This window comes from Musa acuminata, chromosome BXJ2-6 (assembly GCF_036884655.1).
Source record: "Musa acuminata AAA Group cultivar baxijiao chromosome BXJ2-6, Cavendish_Baxijiao_AAA, whole genome shotgun sequence".
NCBI classification, from domain to species: Eukaryota; Viridiplantae; Streptophyta; class Magnoliopsida; order Zingiberales; family Musaceae; genus Musa; species Musa acuminata.
Window position 1 is genome coordinate 5,324,827 of NC_088343.1, and position 25,884 is coordinate 5,350,710.

Consider the following 25,884-nt stretch of genomic DNA (forward strand, 5'->3'; position numbering starts at 1 on the left):
CCATTAATTTATGATCAATTCCGACACTAACAGCAATTTAAACACCAATAGAAACAACTAAAAACTAGAAATCAATTGACAATTTTATCACCTCAAGGTCTATACAGTTCAGTGAATTCAGGTTCTACTTGAGTGAATGGATTGAGTTCTCAGTTCAACCACACTTTCTAATATCAGATGCTACAAGCTTTGCCACAGCCTCTGCATGAATAGGAAGAAAAGCTTGAGGCCACACATTCTGGGATAAACTTGATATGCATCCAGGAAAATTCACAGGGAACCAACACATTCCCTCCTCTAAGATGGGATAAAGTGGGGCCATTCAGAACACAAGCAGCAGATCACTCCTTTGTCCCCTTCTGTCTTGAAGAAATCTCAGTGATTCCTCATTTGCAAGCTTTTAACAGCAACTCTATGGACTAAATTATCTAAAAAACTTGTGTAACCAAGTTTCAACACTTGGTGAAATATAATACAACCCAGATACATAATAATTAAGCGTACATCATGGTCAAGGAGATCACCTAGGTAGACTTAATTTTCTCCATGGCATCTGACAAAACAAGGACAAGGCAAAGCACAAGACATTGCTCACTTAATAGCCCCTCATCATTCTGCCAGTCTCATAAGAACCGCCAGCTACTGTTTCTTTATTGAAGATTCTTTGAGAGGTTTTTTTTATGGCTTCAGCTTGCAGTAGAAGATGTCTCATGTTCCTTTTCCTTCTTCTGTGGCTTTTCCTTCTTCACATTAAAACACTGTAACTGTTTGTTGCATGATTGTCTCAGTAAGATGTTTTTTTTTAACTAAGAAAATCCTTTCCAGAAGCAAATGAGCTGAATAGATATCTAATAAGAAATCTTGCCTTGTTGATGCCATGTCATGAGCATCAGCTGGCCAAGAATTCATGCTGTGTTGCTTCTATTGGTAGCTTATCCCTTTTCCTTCCATGAAAAGGGAAAAGGCAATAGATATCCATTGGTAGCGTGTGATGCCACCACTTGCTGTTGCCATTGCCGTCATCCCAACTACATTGTCAAGCTCTTCTTTACTCTTTGGTGTCTCTCTCTGGGTTCCCAATGACCAGTGTAATGCTGTTGCAGGAAACTGTCAATGATTGCAAGCAAAAGTGTAAGGACAAAAGTTTCGATGGTAAAATTTAATGGAATTTCTTCTCTTTGATTTTACATATTTGATGGTAAGTAGAAGGCAAACTTAGTCTCTAGAATCTAATAGTTTGAATAATTTTGGTAATATTGTAACACATTATTATACTGCATAAGATCGACTCGTGACAAATGGTACTTTGAATCTAATGAGTTAATTATTCCATTTCATCGACTCGTGACAAATGATATCAAAACCTATCTAGTATTGGACATAGTGCGAGGATGACACGTCACAGCATGGAGTCATCATCGGCTATAGCTCATGTGCACTATATATTACACGGGTGTACTAATAGGCTTAAGCATTTTGGACCAATGATAAAATCTCAGCGAAGTTAATGGGTCAATTATCCCATCGGGCCGACTGGTGGATCGCGATAGTAATGCTTGTTCCTTACATTCCTGAATAACCAAACGATTAGGGCCTAAAGATTTTCTTTTACCTTTCGACTATAGATAAGTGTACTTCTTGGCCTAAGCATTTTGTGCCAATGATTCAAGCTCAACAAAGTTAATGGGTCAATTATCCCATCGGACCGGCTCATGACTTGATAGTAATGCTAGTTCCTTACATTCCTGAATAGCCAAGTGATTAGGGCCCAAAGATCTTCTTTTACCTTCTTTTCTCTATACAGGAAAGGGCATCACAAATCATTAAAAAATTCACAGGAAAATAATGGAGAATAACCCCAACTGACCAAAGCTGCAATAGAACGGAAACTGCAAATGCTAGTAATAATGACTAGGAACCAAAGTGATGAACGCAATGAACCGAAGAATCTTACGTGCTTCTCCTTGTAAAGCTTGGTCAATGGCCGTCATTGGACGGAAGCACCAAAAGAGTATTGGCGATGGGTTCGACCAGCTCGGTGCCCCATCTCCAGGCACGCCCTCGTTTGCTCCTCCCTAATCATCACAACGAAGACAAGGAATCGAGCTCAAATAACAGCAACAACGAAAAGCATACAAACCCTTGGAAATGCTAGGTTTTTAGTCGAGTGTGCAATTCGCAGAAACCAACTCCAAGAATCGCATGAACTCGGAAAACCTAAATTCATCGAGAAAAGAAACATCCCTACCAAGAAGAAACAGAAAGTGAATCGGAGATGGATGAATGGGTCGGAACTTTCGGGCTTCGATAGATGAATGGGTCGGAACCTGTAGCGGCCCATTTGGCCTAAATTGGAAGGGGATTGCGTCGAATCATACACGAGAAACGAGTAATCTCTGACTCGAAGTCTTATTTGATGTGATTACATTGGCCAAAAGTGCAAGATAAGATGGTGGGGCGTTTCGCATGTTGGGTATGACCTCTTCGGTGGAGCACTCCTTCACATTGGTTGTCCACCAGGCGTATGACATAAGTTGCAAGAGACCCAAACCCCTCCCCTTTCCATCTACGGTGCATCATGATTCTGGCTGGTGGGGTTGATGTGTGCATTCATTGTGCACCCAATCATCCATTATATATCCTACTCGAAAGGTAATGACTATTTGAATTTGAATTCAAATGAGTTAACATAAATAATTATCGAATTATTCTTTTTTCGGTCTCTCTCGTTATCTCAAAGAACCCAATAAAAAAAACATGCAAACAGGAAAAAGAAAGCAACGTCGTTGTCGACTGTGCAAGGTTTGGCAGCTTCCCATGCAAAGTCTTGGTCGATGTTGGTCCAATGATGAAGTAGCAGTGGACATGTATTAGCTCGTAGTTATACTCTCTGACCAGGTATGCATCTTCTTCCTCGGTTTCGTTGGTGTCGGCATCAAATCATGTCATTGACTTTGCTCCATTATCGACATATGACCAGTGTGTGTAAGGCCATTGTCTACCTTAATCAAGGGCATGTTGTTCATGTATGTATGATCATCCATCATGGTGGCACGCTTCTTGAGATGCACACGAGGCCACTGATTGCTGTGATTTTTATCATCTCCTCTCTCTCTCTCTCTCTCTCTCTTCATGGTAGGGCTTGTCTAGTTCTTATCTTGATGTGAATGTAGGGCGTCATCATGTTTGGACCACGGCAATGAATTATATCAGGAACACCCAAGTGCTGAGGGAATATTTCATCTGAGCTGTATCCCTGCTCCACCCTACACCAGTAGATGATCACAGAGTTTGGGTGGATTCTCTGCATGGATCATAACCTGTTTCTCATACGGCATTATGAAAGTGTTTGGCTCCTTTTTGTTGATCTCTCTGTGCATAATCAATTCAATTCGACATTAGCAGATGTGGAAGAGATGGCTCCTCATATTAGCAGCAGCAGCAGCAGCTTGAGAAGGTAGCTTTCGGACGTGGGGTAGCAAAAGCACTTCAGTGAGACACAGTATTGTGGATCACTACACCGTCAAACACCCCCTCCTCCACACAAATCTGCAGTAGAGTTCGTGCCATGGCAAGGCATGTTACGAGATTCCTTGTACGGTATAAGGGAAGGCTTCAAATCATGCGCGTCTATAAAACGGCAGGCCATCTGCCATGGGAGCTGCAACACAAAGGGAGATCTCCACTCTACCTTCTGTGACTCTCGAAGCCCTTCGACATTGCTGAGACTTGACAGAGGTCCACATGGTGGGCTGGTCTCTTAATCTGCAGTCTTTTACTGTGTGTACTTTCGCTTACTCTTAATTATCTGCTCCGAAACCATTTCTAGGAAGGGAAGATGAGTTGGTCTGTGGCGGATGCAGTGGATTACAAGGGATCACCGGCAGACAGGACTAAGACTGGTGGTTGGATACCTGCTCTGCTCATCCTAGGTCTGTCTCCCATGCATGCTGAATGAATTAGAGAAACGGATGAGTGATGGTGCTGCTGTATCTTGAACATGAGCAGGCCAAGCATTGACTAATTCTTTGACTTTGAATATTTGGTCATTGTTGCAGTGATTGAAATATGCGAAAGGCTATCCACTCTGGGGATTGGAGTCAACCTGGTAACATACTTGAGTGGCACCATGAATCTTCCAAGTGCAGAATCTGCAAACGTCGTGTCCGACTTCATGGGCACATCTTTTCTTCTATGCTTGCTTGGAGGATTCCTCGCTGATGCCTACTTAGGCCGATACCTCACCGTCGCCATCTTCTCTGCGGTCCAAGCATTTGTGAGTCTAATTATCCCTCTCTCATGGCTGCTCATGCTTTTAGCTGAAGCATTTTGGCCGATGCGTGTTTCTAGTTTTACGTGGATGATGCATGCAGGGAACAGGGATGCTCACTGTGGTGACAAAATTGCCTCAGCTTCGGCCACCACCTTGCGGTAGCTCTTCGGGTGCAAGCAAATGCCACCGAGCAAATGGCTTCCAGATCGGCCTCCTGTACTTGAGCTTGTACTTGATCGCACTGGGGACCGGCGGGCTCAAATCGAGCGTTTCAGGCTTCGGCACCGACCAGTTCGACGAGAAGGACGAGAAGGAGAAGAGTCAGATGGCGTACTTCTTCAACAGGTTCTTCTTCTTCATCAGCACCGGCAGCCTGTTTGCGGTAACCGTTCTGGTCTACATCCAAGACGAGGTGGGGCGAAGTTGGTCCTACGGCATCTGTTGCATCTCCATGCTTCTTGCCGTAGTGCTGTTCTTGTCCGGCACAAGGAGATACCGATTCAAGAAGCGCTCGGGGAGCCCCATCGTTCACATTCTCCAAGTGCTCGTTGCTGCCTTCAGGAAGAGGCAGCTCAAGCACCCTGCAAACCCTGCATTCTTGTTCGAAGACTTCCCTGAGGCCTCCAGAATCCAACACACAGATAAATTCCGGTGAGAATCACTCATCCATCTTCGCGTTGCAACATCCTCCACAGTAATGACATTCTTGTGATGTATAGTTTCCTCGACAAGGCTGCGATCGGCGAGGAATTCCATGGCGAGAACTCAACTATGAACCCTTGGAGACTATGCTCGGTAACAAGAGTTGAGGAGGTGAAGATGATGATCCAGCTGCTACCCGTATGGGCCACGACGATCATGTTCTGGACCATATATGCTCAGATGATGACATTTTCTGTAGAACAAGCGACGACCATGGACAGATCCGTCGGTAGCTTCGGGATTCCAGCAGGGTCACTGAACGTCTTCTTCGTCAGTGCCATCTTGATCACCCTAGCGATCTATGACAGAGTCATCATGCCTGCCATGAAGAAATGGAAGGGCAAACAAGGTAAGCTGCAACGCTCGCTTTGATTCCATGAAGGTTAACAGATTAGCTGTAATGCGGGTTTGGACGACAGGCTTCACCAACCTGCAAAGGATCGGTCTCGGGCTAACCTTATCCATCATGGCCATGGCGTCGGCGGCGCTCACGGAGGTGAAGAGGCTCTCGGTGGCTCGGGAAGCAGGCAAGGCTGCTGCTCCCAGAGGCGCGGCGCTGCCCATCAGCGTCTTCACGTTGGTACCGCAGTTCTTTCTCGTGGGCTCGGGGGAGGCGTTGATATACACCGGGCAGCTCGATTTCTTCATCACACGGTCGCCGAAGGGGATGAAGACGATGAGCACCGGCCTCTTCCTGACCACGCTGTCACTCGGCTTCTTCCTTAGCAGCTTCATCGTCTCCATCGTGAAGAGTGTGACGGGCGGCGAGAGCGGGCAGGGATGGCTGGCTGACAACATCAACCATGGGAGGCTGGATTACTTCTATGGCCTTCTGGCCGCACTAAGCGCTCTAAACTTGGCAGCTTTTCTTTACTGCGCGACATGGATCAAACCAGAGAACGCTGGAGATGGATTGGAGATGGCAAGTGCAGCCAAGAATTCACCTGCAGAAGACAAGTGCTAAGATATTGCTGCTAGTTCCTTGCACCATTGGGAGCTTTTCTGTCTTCTTCTACATTGAGCAAAGCATATTGGAAATGAAGTGAAGAATCTAAAGAATGGAAATGTGCTCAAACCAAGGCAGGTTTTATTGCTGACAGAATGCATGCTACTTCATGTGATGCTTGATGGATCTGCTTGTTATGGTTCCTTACAAACTCCACTAAGTGATGCAGTTTAATCCATTGAATGAGCTCTATCTACTCTCCAAGAAAAACTAAAATACAATAAAAAAGGGGCTTTCTTTGATAAAACACTGAATCTGACATTAAAATACTGTAATTGTTTACATCTCTAGATTAGGGTCCTCAAACCACAAATAGAAGGATAAGGAAAACCATTTAATAAATGTGTACATATAGTAGATACAATAGTGTAAGAAATATATTTCATTGGCATACAAATCCATGTAGAAGATAAAAGAAAGATTATAGAATAATATGAATGTATTCAGAGAAGATCTATAGTATCAGTAGATTAGGTTAAGAAGACTCAAATTGAGGAAACTTTACTAGAGACAACAAAAAGAGATTTCTTACTTTTGATTTGTGTAGCCAACCTCAAACAACAGAGATCTTATGAAATGTTGCGTTGTAGGAGAAGTCTTTCACATCAGAAGGTCATTGATTAGTGCTTCTTGCTTGCTTCCACATTGCTACTCAGGTTCTTTAGGTCAAAACCTCTTCCACAGGCCCTTATTACTGGCCATAGTTTAGTATAGATACAAAATAAAGAGATAAAATAAATGAAAGCAAACATTTCCCTAAAGATGAAATAAAATAATCAGCAGTCAGTTGATACAATAAGATTAGAACAGTCACAAAAGGTTGGGGATGATTTTGCAGTCTCAACAACTGAATGGCAAAACCAGTAAAAAGTACAGTTAGGTCAATGCAAATTGTTTTCCTTCACTTCTCTTTTTCCTTATGTTTTGTTTGGCATTGGTCAATCTAAAAACAATCAGAAGCATGAATAAGAAAATGTTTTCTCATAGAACAATAGAATCCTTTTCCCTAGGAGGATTTAGGAATCAAAGTACAAGACATAGTAGCAAAAGCTTATTGTGTTTGATGGTTCCTGCATTAGGAGTTTCAAGCAAATCATTCAAAAGATATTATTGTCTGAGACTGCAGTCTCCACTGCTTTAGTTCACTATGGCACTCTTGATGGTGAAGAAACTTAGCATGTTTCAGCATCCTTATCAGATAGGTTTTTGGAACCCATCATCTTCTTTTTCTGAGGACCACAGCACCCAACATCAGTGGAAAAGACGTATGATGAAGTGTTTGACATGTGGCAGATCAGAAAAAATCTTAAACTGGGCTGCAACCAATGTCAAAGCTTTTGAATTGCCAAAGTTGAGTGGGAGTTGCATTCCCCACACAACCTATTATTTCAGAGTGAGGTGTTAAAAGTTGATCTTTTGGCATCAGCTATCCTCTTATTTCATGTATCCTAATTATATTCTTAGTTTTCACTTAGTATTACTAAAATTATATTAAAAAATCTAATACAATTGGACTATGCCACATAAATAGATGGAGTACTAAGATCATGATACAATAATGTGCTCATCAAATCAGAAATAAATCACACACAAAGAGATGATAGAATTTACAAATGATATGATACACTAAACAATCCACTGAAATGAGATTAATAATATCTGAATATTATGTTACAAGAAACCCAACATCAATGAAGAGAGAGGGGAAAAGAAGTGTCAGAAATGGCAGACATGAGTCAAGACTAGAGATAAGTCATGCCTAGCTTGTGACTTATTAGTGGATAGTGTATGTTTGCAAGGAATCTAATCTTCAAAAAATCTGCAAGAAATCTAAATCAGTGTCTTTCACCTACTCCATAATAATGTCAGATCTTTGTGGAGTACAGTCACTTGGGATGTTGCAGAATGTTGCAAAATCCAATCATGCACTCTCTCTCTCTCTCTCTCTCTCTCTCTCTCTCTCGGGTATAGTTTGTGAATGTGAATGTTGACTAAGATAGCTTTATTGCTTTTAACCCAAAACAGCAGTACAGAACTGTCCAAGTGGCAGTTTGGTTCCATGTTTAATCTTCCTCAAACTGTGACAATTCAGGGACAAATTTGGAGTGACATCTGAATAAGATTCCAGATAATGTTTAGTGCAAAAACAATAACTACAAATCAGAGAGGCACAACACATCCAGAGAAAAACAGTGTTATCCCCAAAGTTTCTATTTAGGAACATTCAAGATGCCTTTTATGCAGACTTCTTTCTCATAATGCTGTAGCAATGACTGCTGAGTTATGTACTGTTTAGTTGAATGCAATGGATCATCTCATCTAAATTGTAACCCAGAGGCTAAAAATAGTGGGGTCAAAAACATCATCCAAAAGAGACTACCTCAACATAACAACATTGTATTCTACAAAGTGAAAGGTTCCATTGGCTGGCTTTGCTAGTTCCTGGAAGGAAATGGATGCAGCAAAGGTAAGGGAATCAAGATCCCCCACCAGCACATTGGAACCCTCACTACAGTGACAAGTGAAGCCTCTTGTTCAATGAGATGAGCACTTCTCTAACATGGAAAGTCCCTTCCAACTGCAGCAACAACACCAGCATTATGTGGTGTTGTTAGACAAGCACAACTTATTGGAGAATCCAACAAGCTTCCATTGCAAGAAATGAAATGCTGTGGAGTCCAAAAACTTATCACTGAAGCATGCATCTGAAAACACAACATTATACTGCTATTATTATTATCATATATCAGACCTGGATATGGGGGCCAATGGTCATGAACAAGTTCATCAAAAGATTCTTAATGATGCAAACTGTCACAAGGTGGAATTCTACATGTTCCTGTACTGGAAAGAACTTATGAAGAGAGGAAGAAAGTGAATTTACTCCAATAACTTAACCTGTAAGCCCTAATTCCTTCTTATAGGATTATGAAGAGTCCTGACACAAATCATACCCTCAGCCAACATCTACTGGGAACCTCCATTTCAAGAAAAACTCATCCCTTTTGGGGCTTTAACCTGCTGAAGTTGAAGCTTTGATTTATTCTATAGATTGACCATCTTATGTAATAGGCATCTTTTATTATTAATCTTAATGTTATATTTATGTGTTGATTGTAAAATTTGAATAACATCAAATATGTCTTGAATAGGTAATGATGTCATAGGTAAAAAGGATGAAGGCCTAAAAGTAAATTTGTGTACTTTAGATTATTGAGAAGACTCAAATACACTGATATACAAGCACTATACATCTGCATTTTGAGTATACTTACGACATTTCTCCATTCCAAATTTATTTTCCAATGATATCCCTCTTCATTGACTAAGCCAATTTCCACAATGTTTTATCTACAATCCATTGAGCTAAATGTCTTATAAGAATAGTAGGAAGAGTATGAGTAATCTAACATATAAAAATTCATCAAAATACTAAGATAATTTAGGGTAAAATAGCTTCTTCTTTTTTTTTCACATTCTCTATGCTAAATGTTACAAGTACTATATAAAAACAATATATCATTTTGTTGCAGATGTCATTATAGACATCAGCTTATTCAATTTAGCTAGAAAAATATATGGCCATTACTAATTATATGCAAGTCTCAAGGGAAAAGATCAATAAGGGATGACCTTTGTCAATCATTACAAAGACAATCTGAGTTTCTTAATGCAAAAACTTCAGAATATAAATAAATAAACATAGATGGATCACTGATACACTCAATCTAAAGGTGCTATTGGATATAAGGAATAAGGAATCGTGATGCCACAGTACAACTTATGATATACCCCGGGGAGGGAGTTTAACCTGCTGCTTTACCTACCAAATTGTACAACTCTAACAGGAAGCAACTAATGGACCATTATTTGCAGAGATTTCATACCTTCCCAGATTATGACCATATAGGAAGCCCGATCTGTGTCTTGCACCTTTTCACTGCTTTGAGTCGAGGACAGGGAACCACAGCTCGACACAGAATGTTTTGGGGAAAAGGAATCTGAATCGGCTGACAAACAGTCCATATCAAATGCAGTGTTTCTCGTCAAAACCATCTGCCGAAAGCAGCCCTGTAATTAGGGTTTTAAGCCTCTCGGCACCTGGCCCAGGCCTGAGGTCAGAGACACTCCTCACTGTATACTGTAGATCATTGATAGTAGTATTCGACTTCAGTGCATCGAACCACGCACTAGGCACAAAGCCATCGGGATCACGGCCCAAGAGCTCCTTGTCAATCTTGTCAAGCACTGGGTCATCTCTGCCAAACTTCCGTGCAAATGGGGTGTTGCTGCTGACTAGCCTCGGGAAATCACTTAGGGTGAGAAAGTGAGGATGCTGCTTTGGAGGGTTGTCCCAGGATATAAAATGAAGGTCATGGTTGACAGTGGTGTTGCGGAACTCAGGGGCATTGCAGATAACTGTGTGGAAGTACCCCTCGGGGGATGACAGAAAGTTTGCGTAATACATTAGAACTGTCCTTGGAAGGTTGTCCCACCCCCATAAACAGAATTCCATGAACTGGTGAGAGAGCATCATCCAAGCAGATCCTGTTAAGAAATCAACCATTAACGCTACAACTATATGTATATCCATAATAGTTATATTATGTCATCAACATATGTTCTCTGTTATAAAGACATTTCATTTAAGCCATAAACATATTGCAATATTTTCCAACACAACACTGGGTTCAGCTCCGAACATGTCAAAGTTTCAAGTACTCACAGAAACATCACATCACAACAAAGAATGAACCCAATGGATGCTGCTTTTATACTTGACATCCATAGTTTATTTTCTTTCTGCGAGAGACATATACTTAAGCGGATTCAGTACATTAAATATGTAACAACACCTGAATTAGTGCAATATTTCATAAGCCACAAACAGATAGATGCTTTATTAAACTTGGAAAAGAGATCAGGCATTAAAAGCTGAACATGAACTAAAGATGAGTTGAAATAATCACATTTTCTTGTTTGATATAGAACACTGTACATGAAACCTCCTTTGGGATGACATCCTTTAAAAAGATACATGAGGTAAATATTTCCACTAGGTGGTATCAAGCATATTGTCTTTATGGAATGACAGCAACTGAGATACAGCCTTAGGAATTTATACGAAACTACATACGGAAATGGTTACTGTTCATGTTTTTAAGGCACAAAGTTCTATAGCATTTGTACACAACTTCCAAATCTCCATCTTATCCACTGATCAAAACATAGTTGAATAGGCTTGAGCATATGGGCACCATATGCACACGCTTCCATGTTCCAACTCATATTTGAATCTCCATCTTATCCACCACTCATAGATCAACAAATAGTCGAACAGGCTTGAACACATGAAAACCATACAGCTGCGCTACCATGTTCCAACTCAAATTCTAATGGTAGGCCCAGACTTCTTTGAAAGCTGAAAACTTCCACCTAGGGTTTCACCCAATGCCCCATATCTATTTTCCCAAAATTGAGAATAACAAAGTTTCAAAACCTCAAAGAGTATCTTTTTTCCTCGAAGAGATATTTGCTTTTACGTACTTCTGTCATATATCATGACTGCAAAAATCTCCATCTTATCCACAGAACAACATTTTGTTGAACAGGCTTGAACACATTCAAAACCCCACACGATTGCACTCCCACATCCCAAATCGAACTCTGTCAGGGTGGCCCCCTTGTTCGGCAAGGAAAGACTTCAAAAATTGAAACTTTCAACTAAGATTTTCTTCAAACCCCTTATAAGATACAATCCTCCAATCAAAAGTTTCTCGAATTTAAGGATGAAGTCTCAAGACCTCAAAAATTTATACACACACACACATATAGGCACAAAAATCTATTGTCTATATTCCTTTTTTTTCTACTTTTAACAACTTATAAATCATTTATCATTTTCTGCTAAAGTATCACTTCTCAAATGAGCTTCTCATCATTATAATTATGCTTCATGTAGCACTTACATATCCTACATAATGAAGATAACAAAAATAATCATATGAAATTAGGTAAACCTAAACTGAGCCTTAAGACCAATATAGGCATATAAAAATCACCTCTTCTTGAAGCTATATGTGCAAAATTAACTTCCATATATTATATATGAACATGAAAGTAAATCAGTCATAACTTTCTTACATATTCAAGTTGGTCAAACTCCCATAATATGCAATTCCATACCAGCATGTGCCGGCTCTGCATATGAGGAAATTATGCTTCCTGCTATTCAGCCACTAACTAGTAATGAGTAAAATAACATACAGACTATGGTTCTTATTGGAAAAGAGATGCAGATCATGGTAATTACAGCATGTTAGGAATTACAAATGAATTCTGCTTCAGTACATTAACTACCACGTGTCTGCTCACTTCAGTTGCTAGCTTTCTCATTTTCAACCTACATTGTTTCTTAACCACATAAACACTCACTTGCACTAGTAAGATATATCTAACTTAAACTTTATACATCAACAAATGAAAAGGCTTTCATCATTCTTTCTCATGAATTAATGTATTATTGAACTTCGTTGATATAAGTTCAATGAATATACAGACGTTCCAACATGTTAAATGGCATATTCAGCTTCTTTAGGCTATCAAATAAGTAGCAAGTCAATATTGGTGGCCTAGCAATATTTTTCAATATGAGAGAAGCTGGATCTTAAGAATCATACATCATACATAACGACTAATGATTAAACTAAACACTTGCATAATGCAAAGTGCAAATGCAACTAGGAGAAGTCAAAAGAGATGAAAAGAAAAGATATCCCATAATCCAACAGAAAGCACTTGGTTCAGACTCATGGATCACTTATTAAATCCTAATTTCTGAAACCATATAGAAATCATTTTCCTTTGACTATATTATCCATCCTTGATCAAAATCTAATATGCACACAGAATAAGCTACACAATCATCAAATACAATTAGAAGCTTGCTATGAAAGGCAACATCATCCTGTAGAAGAAAAACTGTAATAATGATTGGCAAGAGGAGAAGATGAGAACAGGCTAGAAGCAGGAATGAGGGACATGTAGGTAGCCATAAGCCAGATACAGTTATAATATAAGACCTCAACCTTTCGGATCAAATTGCAAGTAAATCTACTCTCTCCATCTTTTCCTTGTTTCCCATACACACAGATTCATCTATATGGGCAATTGATTTTTGCTCTTAATTTTCTGGCAATTCTCTAAAGTTGCCTTGGTTTGTGGGCAGTAAAGATATAACACACTTGTGGATTCATATTAGAATATTTTCAATAAAACATAATCAAACAGAAACAAGACTATGTTAAAAAATTAAATAGATAAACTAAGCTACAGCCAGATCAAGAACTTAAGGGACAGTAATTATACACTTTGTGAGGATATTTTAGTGTTAAGTTAGAATAATAATGTACAATTGTATGTGATTAAGGTTGCAGTATCATCAACTATGTTTTATTAGTATATAATATAAGGGATAACAATCAAGAAAGAAAAATAACCACATAAAAAAAATCACATTTTCATACTTGTGCAGTGACATAGAGGTATATGTGCCATTTATGCAGCTGCACTTTCATGTTTGTCCAGAATATAAGCAGCAACAAATATGATGCCACATAGACCTTGTGAGATGCAGAAATATGACCATATACACAAATGAGGCTGCAGACAGCACATGGTAAACCAACAAGTTGCATCTATATGAGAATCTCAGAAATATAAACTCCCATGCATACTTTTAGACTTGTCATACTATATAATAGAAATTGTGAGGAAATTTTGGGAAATCAAGTTATCTCTCCTATTTTCTCTGCAACAATGAGTTTAAGAAACATAATAATAGGCAATACGTGTAGCTAACAATAATTTGGTTTCCATTCTTACCATAGCTTTTTACGTTGATGAGATGAAGAGTAAGCAGTGTAGCCTTTAAATTGAATCAGACACTAATGTAGACGAGTAGGCAACTTCTGTAGAATGGCTAGCTAGTCATTGATATCCAACCCACATGGTTTCAAAATCCTTCTCCAGCATCTTTTGTATGTTTGCAGTGATCATGTACAGCTTTTAGGCTCACGATGTGTTTACATAGTTCCTAGGTCCTAACACTATTTTGAAGGAATTACAAACTAAATTTGACTCTGCTATCAATTTCTAAATGCCCAAAAATTAGAGTCATCTGGCTGAAACCAGTCAATCAATACCATTCAATAATCCCAACCAACTGAGGCCGTCCTCATTACCAATGAAATGAGTGATTCACACAATTAAAGGTGTGCATACTATATAGTATATAGCATGTTACCCTAATACAAAAGGGTTTGGACTTCGACTAGCACCTGTACAGAGCTTGAATGCAGTGGGAAGACTCCTTTTCTCAGTAACCCAAAAAACATCCGTCTTCTGCAAGCTATAAAGTCCAGGGTCTATAATTAAAGGCTTAGCCCTGTGGTACCTGGACATACACAATACAATCACTCTGTCAGAAGTACATTGGTGAAACCAGTCTAATCACAAAGCAATCAGACAATGATCTCAAATTATGAATCTACATATCTCACGTACTCCTTCCATCCGATGTCGCTGGTATGTTCAATAAAGTTCAGCTGTCTAGGCAAACTTGACAGTGTGTAAAGTAGATCTGCCCAACAAGGAGACCAACAATTAGATAGATGACCAAACAGTAAGCAAGCAAATCGTCAATATAAATGACCAACAATTATATAGGAGAAAAAAGAATCAGTAAAACCAAGTCCCACAATTGATGAGCAATTAAGAAGATGGGTAATAAAGAATGAAAGATTATGGATGCTAAAAGCAATAAAAATGATCTATGTATATACACCTAAAATTATAGAATTTGAGGGTGAATTATAGATTACCTCCTGTAATTAGCTACCTTTAGTATCTCAGTCCATATAGTTTCAAAAGTAACATTGGGATTTCTATATTTATGAAAGTGAAATATTTAACCTCGTTTCTCCTCACGTCGTCGACTCTGCTGATGAAAATACCACAAGATTTACCACTGAGCACGTGTGGTATTTCTGTCAACAGAGTCGATGGCATGAAGAGAAATGAGGTTAAATATTTTACTTTCGTAGGTATAGGGAACCAACATAACTTTTGAAAATGTAAGGACCGAAATACTAAAGGTAGCTAATTACAGGGAATAATTTATAATTAACCCAGAATTTGGTGCACGTTTGTTTGGTTCTCACGATAAGATGTGGACTGCAGAGTTGGATCCAAAAAAGAATGCTTACTCCTAAAATGGAGAAATAAACAAAGCAAGCAAGAATGGCAGATCATTTTTGTAGTTGTTTGCAAGCCCGAGGAAGAACTATCCAGAGAACATGCAGATGGGTGCTACCTACCCCTGATAACATCTATCAAACAGGGGAATGTGAACTAAGAGCAGTTAATCAAATATTTTAGGCAATACCTAACCAGCACTGATACTGAAGAATTCATTTCATATTCCAGGGAGGGGGAACGAAACCAATTCAGGACCCCCAGTTAAAGCCCCAAAAGCAAGCACAACCAAATCCAACACCAACACTACAAATCTCACCATCCTGGGTCACGAGAGGGTAATCGGAGGCGCTGAGGTTGATGAACCAGTCCCAATCGCCGCCCTCCTTAAGGAGGATGGAGGCGGCGTGGAGTGTGTTGGCGACCATGGTAGGGCCGCGGTAGGTGACCAGGTTAGCTCGGGCGACGACCCTCACGTTGCCGAAACGAGCATAGACGGGATCGTCCCGGACGGCGGTGGCGAGCTCGAGGCGTTCCGCCGCGGGGGCCTCCAGATCGAGGTGGAGAACGTACTGGTTGGCCGGGTGGTAGAGCGCGCGGAGGGTCCGCCGCAGGCTGCCGCCATCGCCAGCGGAGCCGGAGATGAGATAGGCGAGGCCGCGTACTGGCCGATCCGAGGCGGCAGCGGGCGTCGGCGGAGGGTGGTGGAGCTTCGACTCCACGAACAGGGGCTCGCCGCCGGCGGGGGAGATCTGGGAGAAGGAGAGGAGGAGGAGGGCCTGGCGGGACAAGGACGCGGAAGCGAAGGCGGACGAAGAGGACGAGGAGGAGAAGACAAAAGCGGAGATGACGAGGGACGACAAGAAGAAAGAGGCGAGAAGCGGCACCACCCACTTCCGTCGCCGCTGCTGCTGCGACGGCGGTGGGGGCGACTTCGTCTCCATGTCGGGGGGGGCGGCGCAGTTGTCCGTCGGTTGGCCGCCTCTCTGTCAGTTACGTATGATTAGAAGGAGACGTTGGAGATCACGTGTGGCGTGGGGTGACCGAACTCTCGACCGGATCGCGATGGACGGGAGAGATTGGATCGATGGTTCTCCGGTGTCCGCGTCAAGCGGAGGATGACTACGGTGTGCCGGTGTGGTCACCGGCCGGGTGACGCGGGGTTGGCCAAAAAGTAGCGGGTGCCGTGTCCATAGCAATAGAAGGGAAAGTGAAACCGGGGAAAGCGAACGACGAGGGAGGCGACGATATACATCAGCCGTTGATTGGGAAGAGCCAACGAATATCCACCGTTGATCGGTGAGGCGTCTGCTTTGCGACGGTGGTCGTGTATGTGGACAAGATTTTTCTTTTTTTGCTTATTTTTTGATAGATGTGGATGTTCAAAGTCAGTATTCAATTTATATATAGTTATTATCAATATTAGATTAATAAGGATAAGAGAGGAGAAGAAAATAAAAAAGGAAACAAGAAAGAGAGACCGATAAAAAGGAAGGTTACGTCCTTAAAGAAGACTTCGTTGTGCCTCGTAATTAAATATATCATCAAAACCTAACCAACTTGTCTCGTGGGAAACAAAGTCTATTTGAATGGATGCATTCTCTGGTTATAGATGTATATTGTTATAAGTTCATATCTTTCAGGCTAAAAAATACAAAGGTAACATATTAAAGGATAGTGAATAAGATGTTCAAACATCAAATTGGGAGGAACGTTGAGGAATATGTAGACAATATGATAGTCAAAAGTAAAACAGCTGACTCATACTTGACAAATCTAGTAGAGACATTTTAGGTCTTGAGAAATTCAACCTGTACCTCAACTCATCCAAGCGTGCCTTCAGAATTGGTTTGAAAAAATTCCTTAGGTTCTTGATTCATTAGAGGAGAATAGATATAAATTCTGTGAAAGTTCATGCCATAACCGAGATGCACCCACCTCGGTCATGAAGGAGGTGCAACAATTGATGGCATGACTAACAACGCTCAACCAATTTATCTTGGTCTAACAATAAGTGCCTACCTTTTTCAAGGCATTGTAGAACCCAAATGGTTTTTTGTGGACCGAAGCATGTCAAGAGACATTCGAAGGAGTAAAGCACCACTTCACATGGTTGTCGCAACTCTCCTCCTCCCATCATAGGTTAAGTGCTAAGTTTGTACATTAACATCACCAAACATGTTGTTAGCTCAATACTACTTGGGGACAACTCGGGGGGTCCAGCAGCTCATATATTACATCGGCACATGCTTAGTGGACTCGAGGAGTGTTACTTCCCTATCAAGAGATTGGCATTCGCATTGGTATTGGTAACAAAGAAGCTACATCCTTATTTCCAAGCGCACTCGATACGAGTGATTACCAACCAACCATTAAGATTAGTCCTCTCATAATTTGATATCTCGGGGTAGATGCTAAAGTGATCGATAGAACTGGGTGATTTTGACATCCAATACGTTATAAGGACCATTATCAAGGCTCAAGTGTTGACAGATTACATATCAAAGTTGAACCCCTTGCCTTAGACTAAGGCAAGTGAATGCACCCCCCCTAGATATCTCGACGAACCGACAACTAGAAGACCTGAAATAACTAGTGCGAGAAAGGAGAGATATCTTGACTTGACACAAGAGAGCATGATCAACACCAAGAAGTAGGGACCGAAGACTGTCCCACCCTTCCAAGATGATGCGAGGAATGCTCCTCCGAAGATCCCATGGGAGGCAAGATTAGGAGCTCTCGAGATCTCAAAGGATTTGGACTCTAGAGGCTTATGTTGGGAATGAATCTTGTTCCTTAGCGAGTGAGGGATTTAAGGGAGAGCTATCAATCTCTCTTCTCCCACGATCGATACGAGTGTCTCCTTTGGGATAAACCCTAAGAGGCCTCGATGGCGAGATAGCCCAAAGCATGCCATAATGGGAGAGGCCTCAAAGTTTACCATGATGAAATGATGTTTCAAGATTAGTTATAGGGAAATGAGCCTTGAAATCCACTATAACAAAATGAGTCTCGAAATCTACCATACCCGAATAAGCCTCGAAATCCACAATGGGTTGCAAAATCCATCACAACAAAATGAGGCTTCAAAATTCGTTATGACCAAGACCCAAGATCCACTACATCAAAGACGGGATAAAAAATCCATCATGACAGAGAGAAGACTTGAAGCCCACCATGGTAGGGAGATCGAAGATCCGTTACGACAGAGAAGGGACAAGAAATCCACTATGGTAGAGAAAAGTCTCGAAGCCCACCATGACAAGGAGATCCGAGCTCTGCTATGACGGGGAAAGGACAAGAAATCCATCACAATAGAAATGAGATTTGATGCTCATTATAGCAGGAAGACCCGAGATCCACTACGACAAAGAAGGGACATGAGAATCTATCATGACAATGCTCCAGGCCAAAAAATGCTCGAGGTGTGAGTCGGGAAAACTCGACCTACGCTAAGATAAATCCTCTATGTTGAGGCATAAAGCCAAAAGCGCTCGAGGCGCATAAGTTGGGAAAACCCGACCCATGCCAAAATAAATCTGATATGACGGAGGCACAAAGCTAAAAGCACCTGAGACATGTGAGTTAGGAAAACCTAACACGCATTAAGATAACTTTGTTATGACAAAGGCACAAAGCTAAAAGCACCCAGGACGTGAGTATGGAAAACCCAATCCGCGCTAAGATAAATCTGCTATGAAGGAGATGCAAGGCTAAAAGTACTTGAGGTGTATGAATCAGAAAAACTCGACTTGCACTAAGATAAATCTACTATGATAGAGGTGCAAAGCCAAAAACGCTCGAGGCGTATGGGTCGGGAAACTTGACCCGCACCAAGATAAATCTGCTATAATTGAGGTGGCAAAGCCAAAAGCGCCCGAGGCATGTAAGTTAGGAAACCCCAACCCACGCTAAGATAAATTCGCTACAACGGAGGCACAAAGCCAAAAGTGCATAAGGTGTGTGGGTCAAGAAAACTCGACTAGTACCAAGATAAACGGTGGAGACACAAGGTTAAATGTGTCCGAGACTCATGAGTCGGGAAAAACTCAACCTGCACCAAGAGAAATCTGCTACGTCAAAAACATAAGCCCAATGCACCCGAGACACCTGAATCAAGAAAACCCAACCCACAAGACGAAATCGCAAACACTCCCATGTCAAACGAAATAAACAACATGCTTCGAACTCCTCTCGCAAGAGCCTCAAAGCACTTCTTCACGAGAGGACAAATGATAAAGAATATTTTGACAATCAATCTCCGTCCGCTAACTAATCACCTTAGAGGCACTTATATATAAAAAAAGGGTCAAATCACTCTTCATTGGACAATGATGTAGGGTTGATTATGATCTATCGGACCCCGTGAACAACAATCTATGGGAGGTCATTCAGGCATGTTGCCCTTGTGGATAAAATACCAAGGGGGAATGTTGAGACCATTACAAAGGACCCCCTCAGTCGATTACCGTCAACATCAATCTAAGTGTCGGACCCCTTTCTAAAAATCTCTCATAGTGCTATATTTCTTCAAACTAACTCAAGCATCAAATGATTCCTCATACATCCCTACGCCTTCAGGTTAAGATTAAGCCGAGCAAACTCACTCGTCAACAACACATCCCCTCGACACACTTGTAGAGTTGGTCAGTGTGTCACTTGAAATATCTCATGGTCTCACTGTGCATTAATTTGCGGCATATCATTTATTTTCTTAGAGCAATTATATTTTATTTTCCGAAAGAAACAAAAGGAAGGGTGACAGAGGCAAATTAAGATTACCTAAAATACTGGTATGATACGACTGTGGGAGCTAGTGGGCGTCAACCTTGGTCAGCATGGTTCGTGGCCGGACCACCGTGAATGCCTCCCATCCTAAAATCCCGGCCACCACATCCCCAGACGGTCGTCGTTGCAATGCTTGATGACGCCGTACTGGTTCTCCACCTTCACAACCATCGGATTCCCTCGTTCACTTCGCAAGGCATTATCCTCCACCGAGCACAACAGGGATGAACAAAAGTAGCTTGAAAAGAACGAGACCAAATCGATGCGATAAATATTTGATCAAAGAGGTGGACAGAACAACTTACCCATACAATAAACCAACTGCAACTTATAAGTTCACCATCTTTTTGTCATAGAAAGGAAACAGAATGAAAAGATAAGGTGCAATTCATAGAGTCGATGTAGAGGAATAAACATTCTGAACATGTTTTTCCCCAATGGGAAAGCTGAGATGAAAGAATATTTACAGTTAGCAAGCTGATGAATCCTTCCTCAGCTGTTAGGATAGTATAAGACGGAGTATTGATCCTGAATATTTGAATGATTTCTCAGTCTCTTCCAAACAATGATCCTTCTCTTCTCTGGACCAGCTCTGCAACAAGTGGGGAACAAACAGCTCAGGACTAAAACCATGCTTTGCAGACTGCTTTGTCAAATAACTTCAAAAGACAATAAAAAGTAGCAGAAAGTTTTCAGATAACAAAGATTCAAGTGTATTTTAGTGTCGTACGGAAGCAACTCTGTTCAGCTTATCACGGACATTCTGCAACATTTGGGAGAGATCACCATCCCACTTGTAGAACTCCAGCTCTTTGTTGTCCAAGATTTTCTCTGCTACCTAAGATGGAACAGAAATAAAAAAACAATGAATCAATGGGTGCAGTGAAAGACCAATTACAACTAAGTGAATCCACACCAGAAATACTTCAATCGGTTACTCAATACACATTATCAAGCTTTTCTTTACTCTTTTGCATATGTGCTAGTATAACAATACAGGGTATGCCTGAACGTTAGTGTCTAATGCCCATGTACTTCAAAAAGTAGAGGCCTCATGCACACATGCGACACTGGCTTCAAGGTGTAATCTGGGTCATAATTGAATCTGAGGCCAGATTTATGAACCAACATGAAAGTATCTTGATCTTACTATTTCATTAACTTCATCATTCAAGGAATATTGCAGAAATCTCAGCATTAATCCCAATAAAATAATAACTGACAATTTTTTAGATCTATTCATGTACCTACTTTTTAAACTCAGTCTGATCTTTTGTCCAATCTCTGATGTGATGTTCTTCAATAAGCATTACCCTATGGGAGAAATGAAATCCAAATCAACTGGAAAATCTATTTTAATTACTTGATGATTATTTCCATAACTGAAAATTAATAATCTTGGCTACCAAAAACTTTTAGTGTAGAGAGTTTGCACCAAGCTAATATGAAATTTGTGATATCTGCGCTAGATAGCCTGTACAGCTTGTGATTGCCGGTGACAGAGTAAGCAAATATAAGAATAAAATTGTGAAAGGGGTGTAAGACTAAAATGAAGTCAAACCTTAGTTCAAAATGCTAATACCAACCCACCTAGATGTCTATGCTAAGAATGCAGTTCCGAAACCATCTCTTGAGAAGAATGGCACAGTTTCACATTTGAAAGAAAGAAAAAAAGAGGACTAAATAAAAGTACCTTTCTACCAATCATTCGACCACCAGCAGTATGAGCAAAATATACATTGTAGAAGTGGCAGATGAAAGCTTGAGGATCCTTTTCCGATAGCTCCTCCAGATACTTAGCATAAGAAGCACCTACAGAAGAGGGTTCAGGAATGGTATGTCCTTGGTCCTTGAACCACTCTAAGTCTTTGGCTAATTTCTCCGACCTTTCCAAGCCAGTATTCCTGAACTCAGCATCTGCAAAAAAATAGTAAGTTCAATAGGACAAAGGTCCAACCACTCACTATTACATATATTGCAATTATTTAAAGATTAACATAACTTAAATCAATGCATTCATTTATTTCAAGAATTATAAGCATCTGCATCATTCCATTAAAAAAATTTAAGGGGGGTTTACATATATATCCTTTCAAATTTTGGAAATAGCATATTTGAATATTGACATATATATCCTTCCAAAAATTTAAATTTTGCATATGCATCCCTCCAAATATTAAATGTCCATTCAATAAACTAAGGTTGACTACTATCAATTATGTTTATCACTGAATTTGAGAACAAATATTAAATTTATAATACCTAAAATAACTGTTACTTGGAGATATAGGTCAATTGGTCATTTAAACAGAAAAAAGTGTTCAGGAAATCCTTTTGTTCATATAAAAGTGATCCGTTCTTCTCTGCGGCAAGAGTACTAGTTGGAATTAAATAGGGTAGTAAAATGCTTTGCCACGAGCAGTTAGGCTGGGGGTCGACTCAATTGAGTCAAGGGTTGAGTAGGCCCAAACAGTTGATCTAGGGTCCCAATAGCAGCTCCATACTAGTCCAGTAGAAACAAAGGTTGTTGCTGACAGAATTGGCCTAGCTGAGATGATAAAGTATATTTGCCTAGTACAAACTACCTTATTAAGTTTCATGACCAATCTCCTTTGCTTAAATCTGAATTGGGTGAGAATACTGCATAACATTGAGCTGATGGGAAAATATCCATACAATCGACCCCAACTAGTTGGAACATAACATATTACTGCTACTGGGGATTATTGAACAACTTCAATTAATACCCTGTAGCAAACCATAGATCAACTATGATTAGCAGGATTAGTCAATCGCTGCACTTCAATGCATTTCTGGGATCCATATCCGAATTGATATAAGTCAACAAAGTCCAATAAAAAATCTACCTTTATCTATGATTAACAATAATCAACCATCTGGCCCATAACAAAATATTAGGTTGACTCCAACAAATTAAAGCCAATCTGAAAGTCTAATACCATGATCCAACTCAACCAATCTGAGATTGTGCCAATTCTCCTGAACTTCTGAACATTGATATTGATGACAACAGTTAAGATGACTAAATAAACTAATAATAATAATAATAAAGAACAATGGGATCATTCCAGAAAAAGAATTTCCCAAGTGATCCTTCTTTATATGCCAAGGAATTCTTACTCAAACCACAATTTTCCATAAGATGCAGGAGTCACTGATTTATTTAAATCCTTTAGAGACTAATAACTAATAACAGGATGTCCACATTGTAAACGTTTAAAAAGAGTTAAAGTTCAGTAGGAACAAATTGAACAGGTACTGACACCAATTTAGCATATGCAAACAAGATGATGAACAGTCCCTAGCGTGTTCAACTGTTGTCTTATATTTGCACTACCGTGACCTATGGTTCAATAAAAGTTTCCATATCATCACCTGACCTTCCATCCAAGGAGAACTTAGAGACCAAGCAACCGATAGGTCTCTTATCACTTGTCCCCTGGAAGCAATTTATCATATCTGAAAAATAATTTGAACAGAATAAAATAACTATTCAGTTGTCTCAGTATTTAAAGTATCTGTATGATTGACCAAGTAGATTCCATCACATTCCAAGAGTATCCAATTAAATGTAGACATCCAACACCTATAAACATTACTGACTCATTGCTAGGACTCTTAGGATGTTTTAGCAAATACAGTTTTGTATAATAGCGGTATTTTAGTTGTGGCTCTTCATGTATTTTATCACTGGAGAATACCGCATCACCACTACAGAAGCCATGTCCATAATTACAGATACACCACTACATGGGTACTCTGTACTATAATGCACTGGAAAATACCACATCACCTCTTTGCCAACTCTGTACATTCGACAAATGAATGACAAGTACACAGATGTCCACTATCCAAGTCAATGATCCTTTATGGAGAGAACATCATCTGAAGTTAGAGTACAAGGAGCTACAGTTTTCATTCATTTTTCTGACCAATTTAAACCACAAAGTGTAACATATTCTATGACGAATTTCGACCACACAGTGTTCGATTACTTTATTACCAAATTTAGGCCACATGATATGCACATGATTCATCCTAAAGTCAATTTCAATCGTATATTCCTCAAATAAATCGGTACACCAGAAGCAATACGAAGAACCTGATAACCTTGTCAGTTCCTGCTAACTTGAGAGGCAATCATCACAACAGCAAAGAATTACCCACATAGATTAGGGGCCATTTCCTTTTCTCTCTGATTGCGTTAAATTATCTGTATAAGAAGAAAAGGAGCAGCACAATCGGAGGTGTATCGAGAAGTTAATCAGAGATAGGAGCAGAACTTACAGGATGGATAGGCGGCCTTCTGGACGATGGTCTCAAGCGTATCGTAGACGAGCTTGCTGTCGACCAAGAACCGGAGGTACCCTTCGACGGAAGGCTCCCACTTGCTAACAGGCGGCGATTCGGAGGTTTTCTCCCCCTCCTTGGCTTGATCCCTGGTGTGCAGCTTCATCGCGACAGCCCTCATCTCGTCGACGAACCCACGGTCCCGGGTTCCCCCAGCCGCCTGACGCTTCTTCGGCGTCTCGGTCGTGGTGGCGGATACGACCATGGTCCGCAGGGGCATCCAGCCGCCGGCACCTCCGCGGGGGCGGCAAAGGAGGCGGTGGGGGTGCTTTCCGAGGAAGGCGGAGATGATAGCGCGAGGGTGGGCGGAGAAGGGTAGTGATTGAGAGATTGGAAGCGTCGACGATGCCATCCTAAGGCGGTTGCGGGAAGGTGAAGCGGAAGACGGGACCGAAGGGCTTGCGAGGCAGGGATGATGATTAGGACGAGACGCAGGAGACGAAGCGTGTCGGGAATGGCCTTCCTTTTATTGTTGACAACCTCCTCCACTCTCTCTCCCACTCCTTTACCTGCTCTGTCTCTCGTGCCGGGTCCGCATGACGGGACCACCGATTAATCCAATGACGAGGCAGGTCGGTTGGGGTAACGTCCGACACCAAGAAATAATCTCTCAGGAATGTGAGGATCACGCAATCAACGAACACCAACGGGACACGTCGTTCACAACGCGAACTGAGGCACGAAAGGCAGCAGACACGTCGTAGATCTCGAGCCACAGACGCCCTCCTCGCGTCTCGAGTCGCTCCTATTGGAGCATCGCCACAGCACAAGCATTGTTAGGTCGAGCGATGCTTTACACCCCCAAAAGAATTCGAAGGGAAAAAGAAAGGCTAAAGAATCTAGTGATTATATCATCAATTTGATCTTAGAATTTTCCGGAGTCATCTCGTCTGCTTCATTAGCGAATTATTATTAGAAACGGTCTCGAATTATTATTTGATTGTTAAAGATTGACTTAATCCACCCCTAATTAATATGATTAAAACGGTTTAATCCGGATAAGATGAAGTAAATTAAGCATCTAATAAGTTTCCTTTCATCATGAGAATTTGTATCTGTATACTCCATTAAAATTCAATTCTCTTCCCATTCTTGGATTGTTGTTGATCCCAACCAGTGTCAAGAAATAATGACGAATTTTGTTGTATATTTGATGACGGGCTCAATTATGAGTGTATATATTCATTTAACAACAATACAGTAACATTAAATCTTCCAAACAATTGCCAGAAACAATAATGCCAACAGGAGCTGCTATCAAATTTCATGATGTTACGACACATATGATTGATTGCACCTATGGAATTTTAGGATGTTAGACGTATTTTAGAAAATAATTCGATTAGGACAGCAGATTAATTAGGAGGTCATTCATGTTTTTTGTTGTTCCCCAATTATAAGCCACATTTATGGCATCCATCTGCGTTTGGATTCCTGGATATTGTTATCCACACCGACTTGCAATGATGTTTCTGGAGATGAGATGAGC

General features: G+C 40.7%; 3 protein-coding genes and 1 long non-coding RNA gene across 5 annotated transcripts; 1 reads left to right on the forward strand and 3 right to left on the reverse strand.

Moving 5' to 3' along the window:
• Positions 1 to 105: 105 nt before the first annotated feature.
• LOC135613428 (uncharacterized) lies at positions 106 to 2,258 on the reverse strand. The gene is made up of 3 exons (XR_010487302.1): positions 1,955 to 2,258; positions 866 to 1,107; positions 106 to 764 (listed from the first exon to the last, which is right to left on the reverse strand). It is a non-coding gene; the product is annotated as an uncharacterized LOC135613428 (long non-coding RNA).
• Positions 2,259 to 3,613: 1,355 nt separating this feature from the next.
• Positions 3,614 to 6,096, forward strand: LOC135614386 (protein NRT1/ PTR FAMILY 6.2-like). The gene is made up of 6 exons (XM_065111723.1): positions 3,614 to 3,747; positions 3,830 to 3,932; positions 4,059 to 4,276; positions 4,374 to 4,924; positions 4,993 to 5,324; positions 5,395 to 6,096. Exons 1-6 carry the CDS (start codon positions 3,745 to 3,747, stop codon positions 5,937 to 5,939), a joined length of 1,752 nt encoding a protein of 583 aa, XP_064967795.1. The 5' UTR covers positions 3,614 to 3,744; the 3' UTR covers positions 5,940 to 6,096.
• Positions 5,564 to 16,444, reverse strand: LOC135614387 (beta-glucuronosyltransferase GlcAT14B-like). 2 transcript variants are annotated; one of them, XR_010487523.1, is made up of 6 exons: positions 15,556 to 16,444; positions 14,547 to 14,622; positions 14,321 to 14,436; positions 9,869 to 10,529; positions 6,514 to 6,675; positions 5,564 to 5,919 (listed from the first exon to the last, which is right to left on the reverse strand). XR_010487523.1 is itself a non-coding variant. In XM_065111724.1 (4 exons), exons 1-4 carry the CDS (start codon positions 16,178 to 16,180, stop codon positions 10,009 to 10,011), a joined length of 1,338 nt encoding a protein of 445 aa, XP_064967796.1. In that variant the 5' UTR covers positions 16,181 to 16,444; the 3' UTR covers positions 9,662 to 10,008. The 2 variants fall into 2 exon arrangements, 1 of the variants encoding a protein (XP_064967796.1); XM_065111724.1 differs by lacking the exons at positions 5,564 to 5,919; positions 6,514 to 6,675 and having other exon boundaries at positions 9,662 to 10,529.
• Positions 16,445 to 20,263: 3,819 nt separating this feature from the next.
• Positions 20,264 to 24,838, reverse strand: LOC135614388 (heme oxygenase 1, chloroplastic-like). The gene is made up of 4 exons (XM_065111725.1): positions 24,333 to 24,838; positions 21,718 to 21,941; positions 20,755 to 20,862; positions 20,264 to 20,616 (listed from the first exon to the last, which is right to left on the reverse strand). The coding sequence occupies exons 1-4, from the start codon at positions 24,745 to 24,747 to the stop codon at positions 20,524 to 20,526; spliced, it is 840 nt and encodes a 279-aa protein (XP_064967797.1). The 5' UTR covers positions 24,748 to 24,838; the 3' UTR covers positions 20,264 to 20,523.
• Between the last annotated feature and the right edge of the window lie 1,046 nt (positions 24,839 to 25,884).

Coding starts and splice junctions, on each gene's coding strand:
- LOC135614386 (XM_065111723.1), top strand. Junction 4,277..4,373: donor TCTCTGCGGTCCAAGCATTT/GTGAGTCTAATT, acceptor TGATGCATGCAG/GGAACAGGGATGCTCACTGT. Junction 5,325..5,394: donor GAAATGGAAGGGCAAACAAG/GTAAGCTGCAAC, acceptor TTTGGACGACAG/GCTTCACCAACCTGCAAAGG.
- LOC135614387 (XM_065111724.1), bottom strand. CDS start 16,180: ATGGAGACGAAGTCGCCCCCACCGCCGTCGCAGCAGCAGCGGCGACGG. Junction 14,623..15,555: donor CCCTCTCGTGACCCAGGATG/GTGAGATTTGTA, acceptor CTTGTTGGGCAG/ATCTACTTTACACACTGTCA. Junction 14,437..14,546: donor AGCGACATCGGATGGAAGGA/GTACGTGAGATA, acceptor GTGTATGTCCAG/GTACCACAGGGCTAAGCCTT.
- LOC135614388 (XM_065111725.1), bottom strand. CDS start 24,747: ATGGCATCGTCGACGCTTCCAATCTCTCAATCACTACCCTTCTCCGCC. Junction 21,942..24,332: donor GAAGGCCGCCTATCCATCCT/GTAAGTTCTGCT, acceptor ATTTTTTTGCAG/ATGCTGAGTTCAGGAATACT. Junction 20,617..20,754: donor AGCTGAACAGAGTTGCTTCC/GTACGACACTAA, acceptor CACTTGTTGCAG/AGCTGGTCCAGAGAAGAGAA.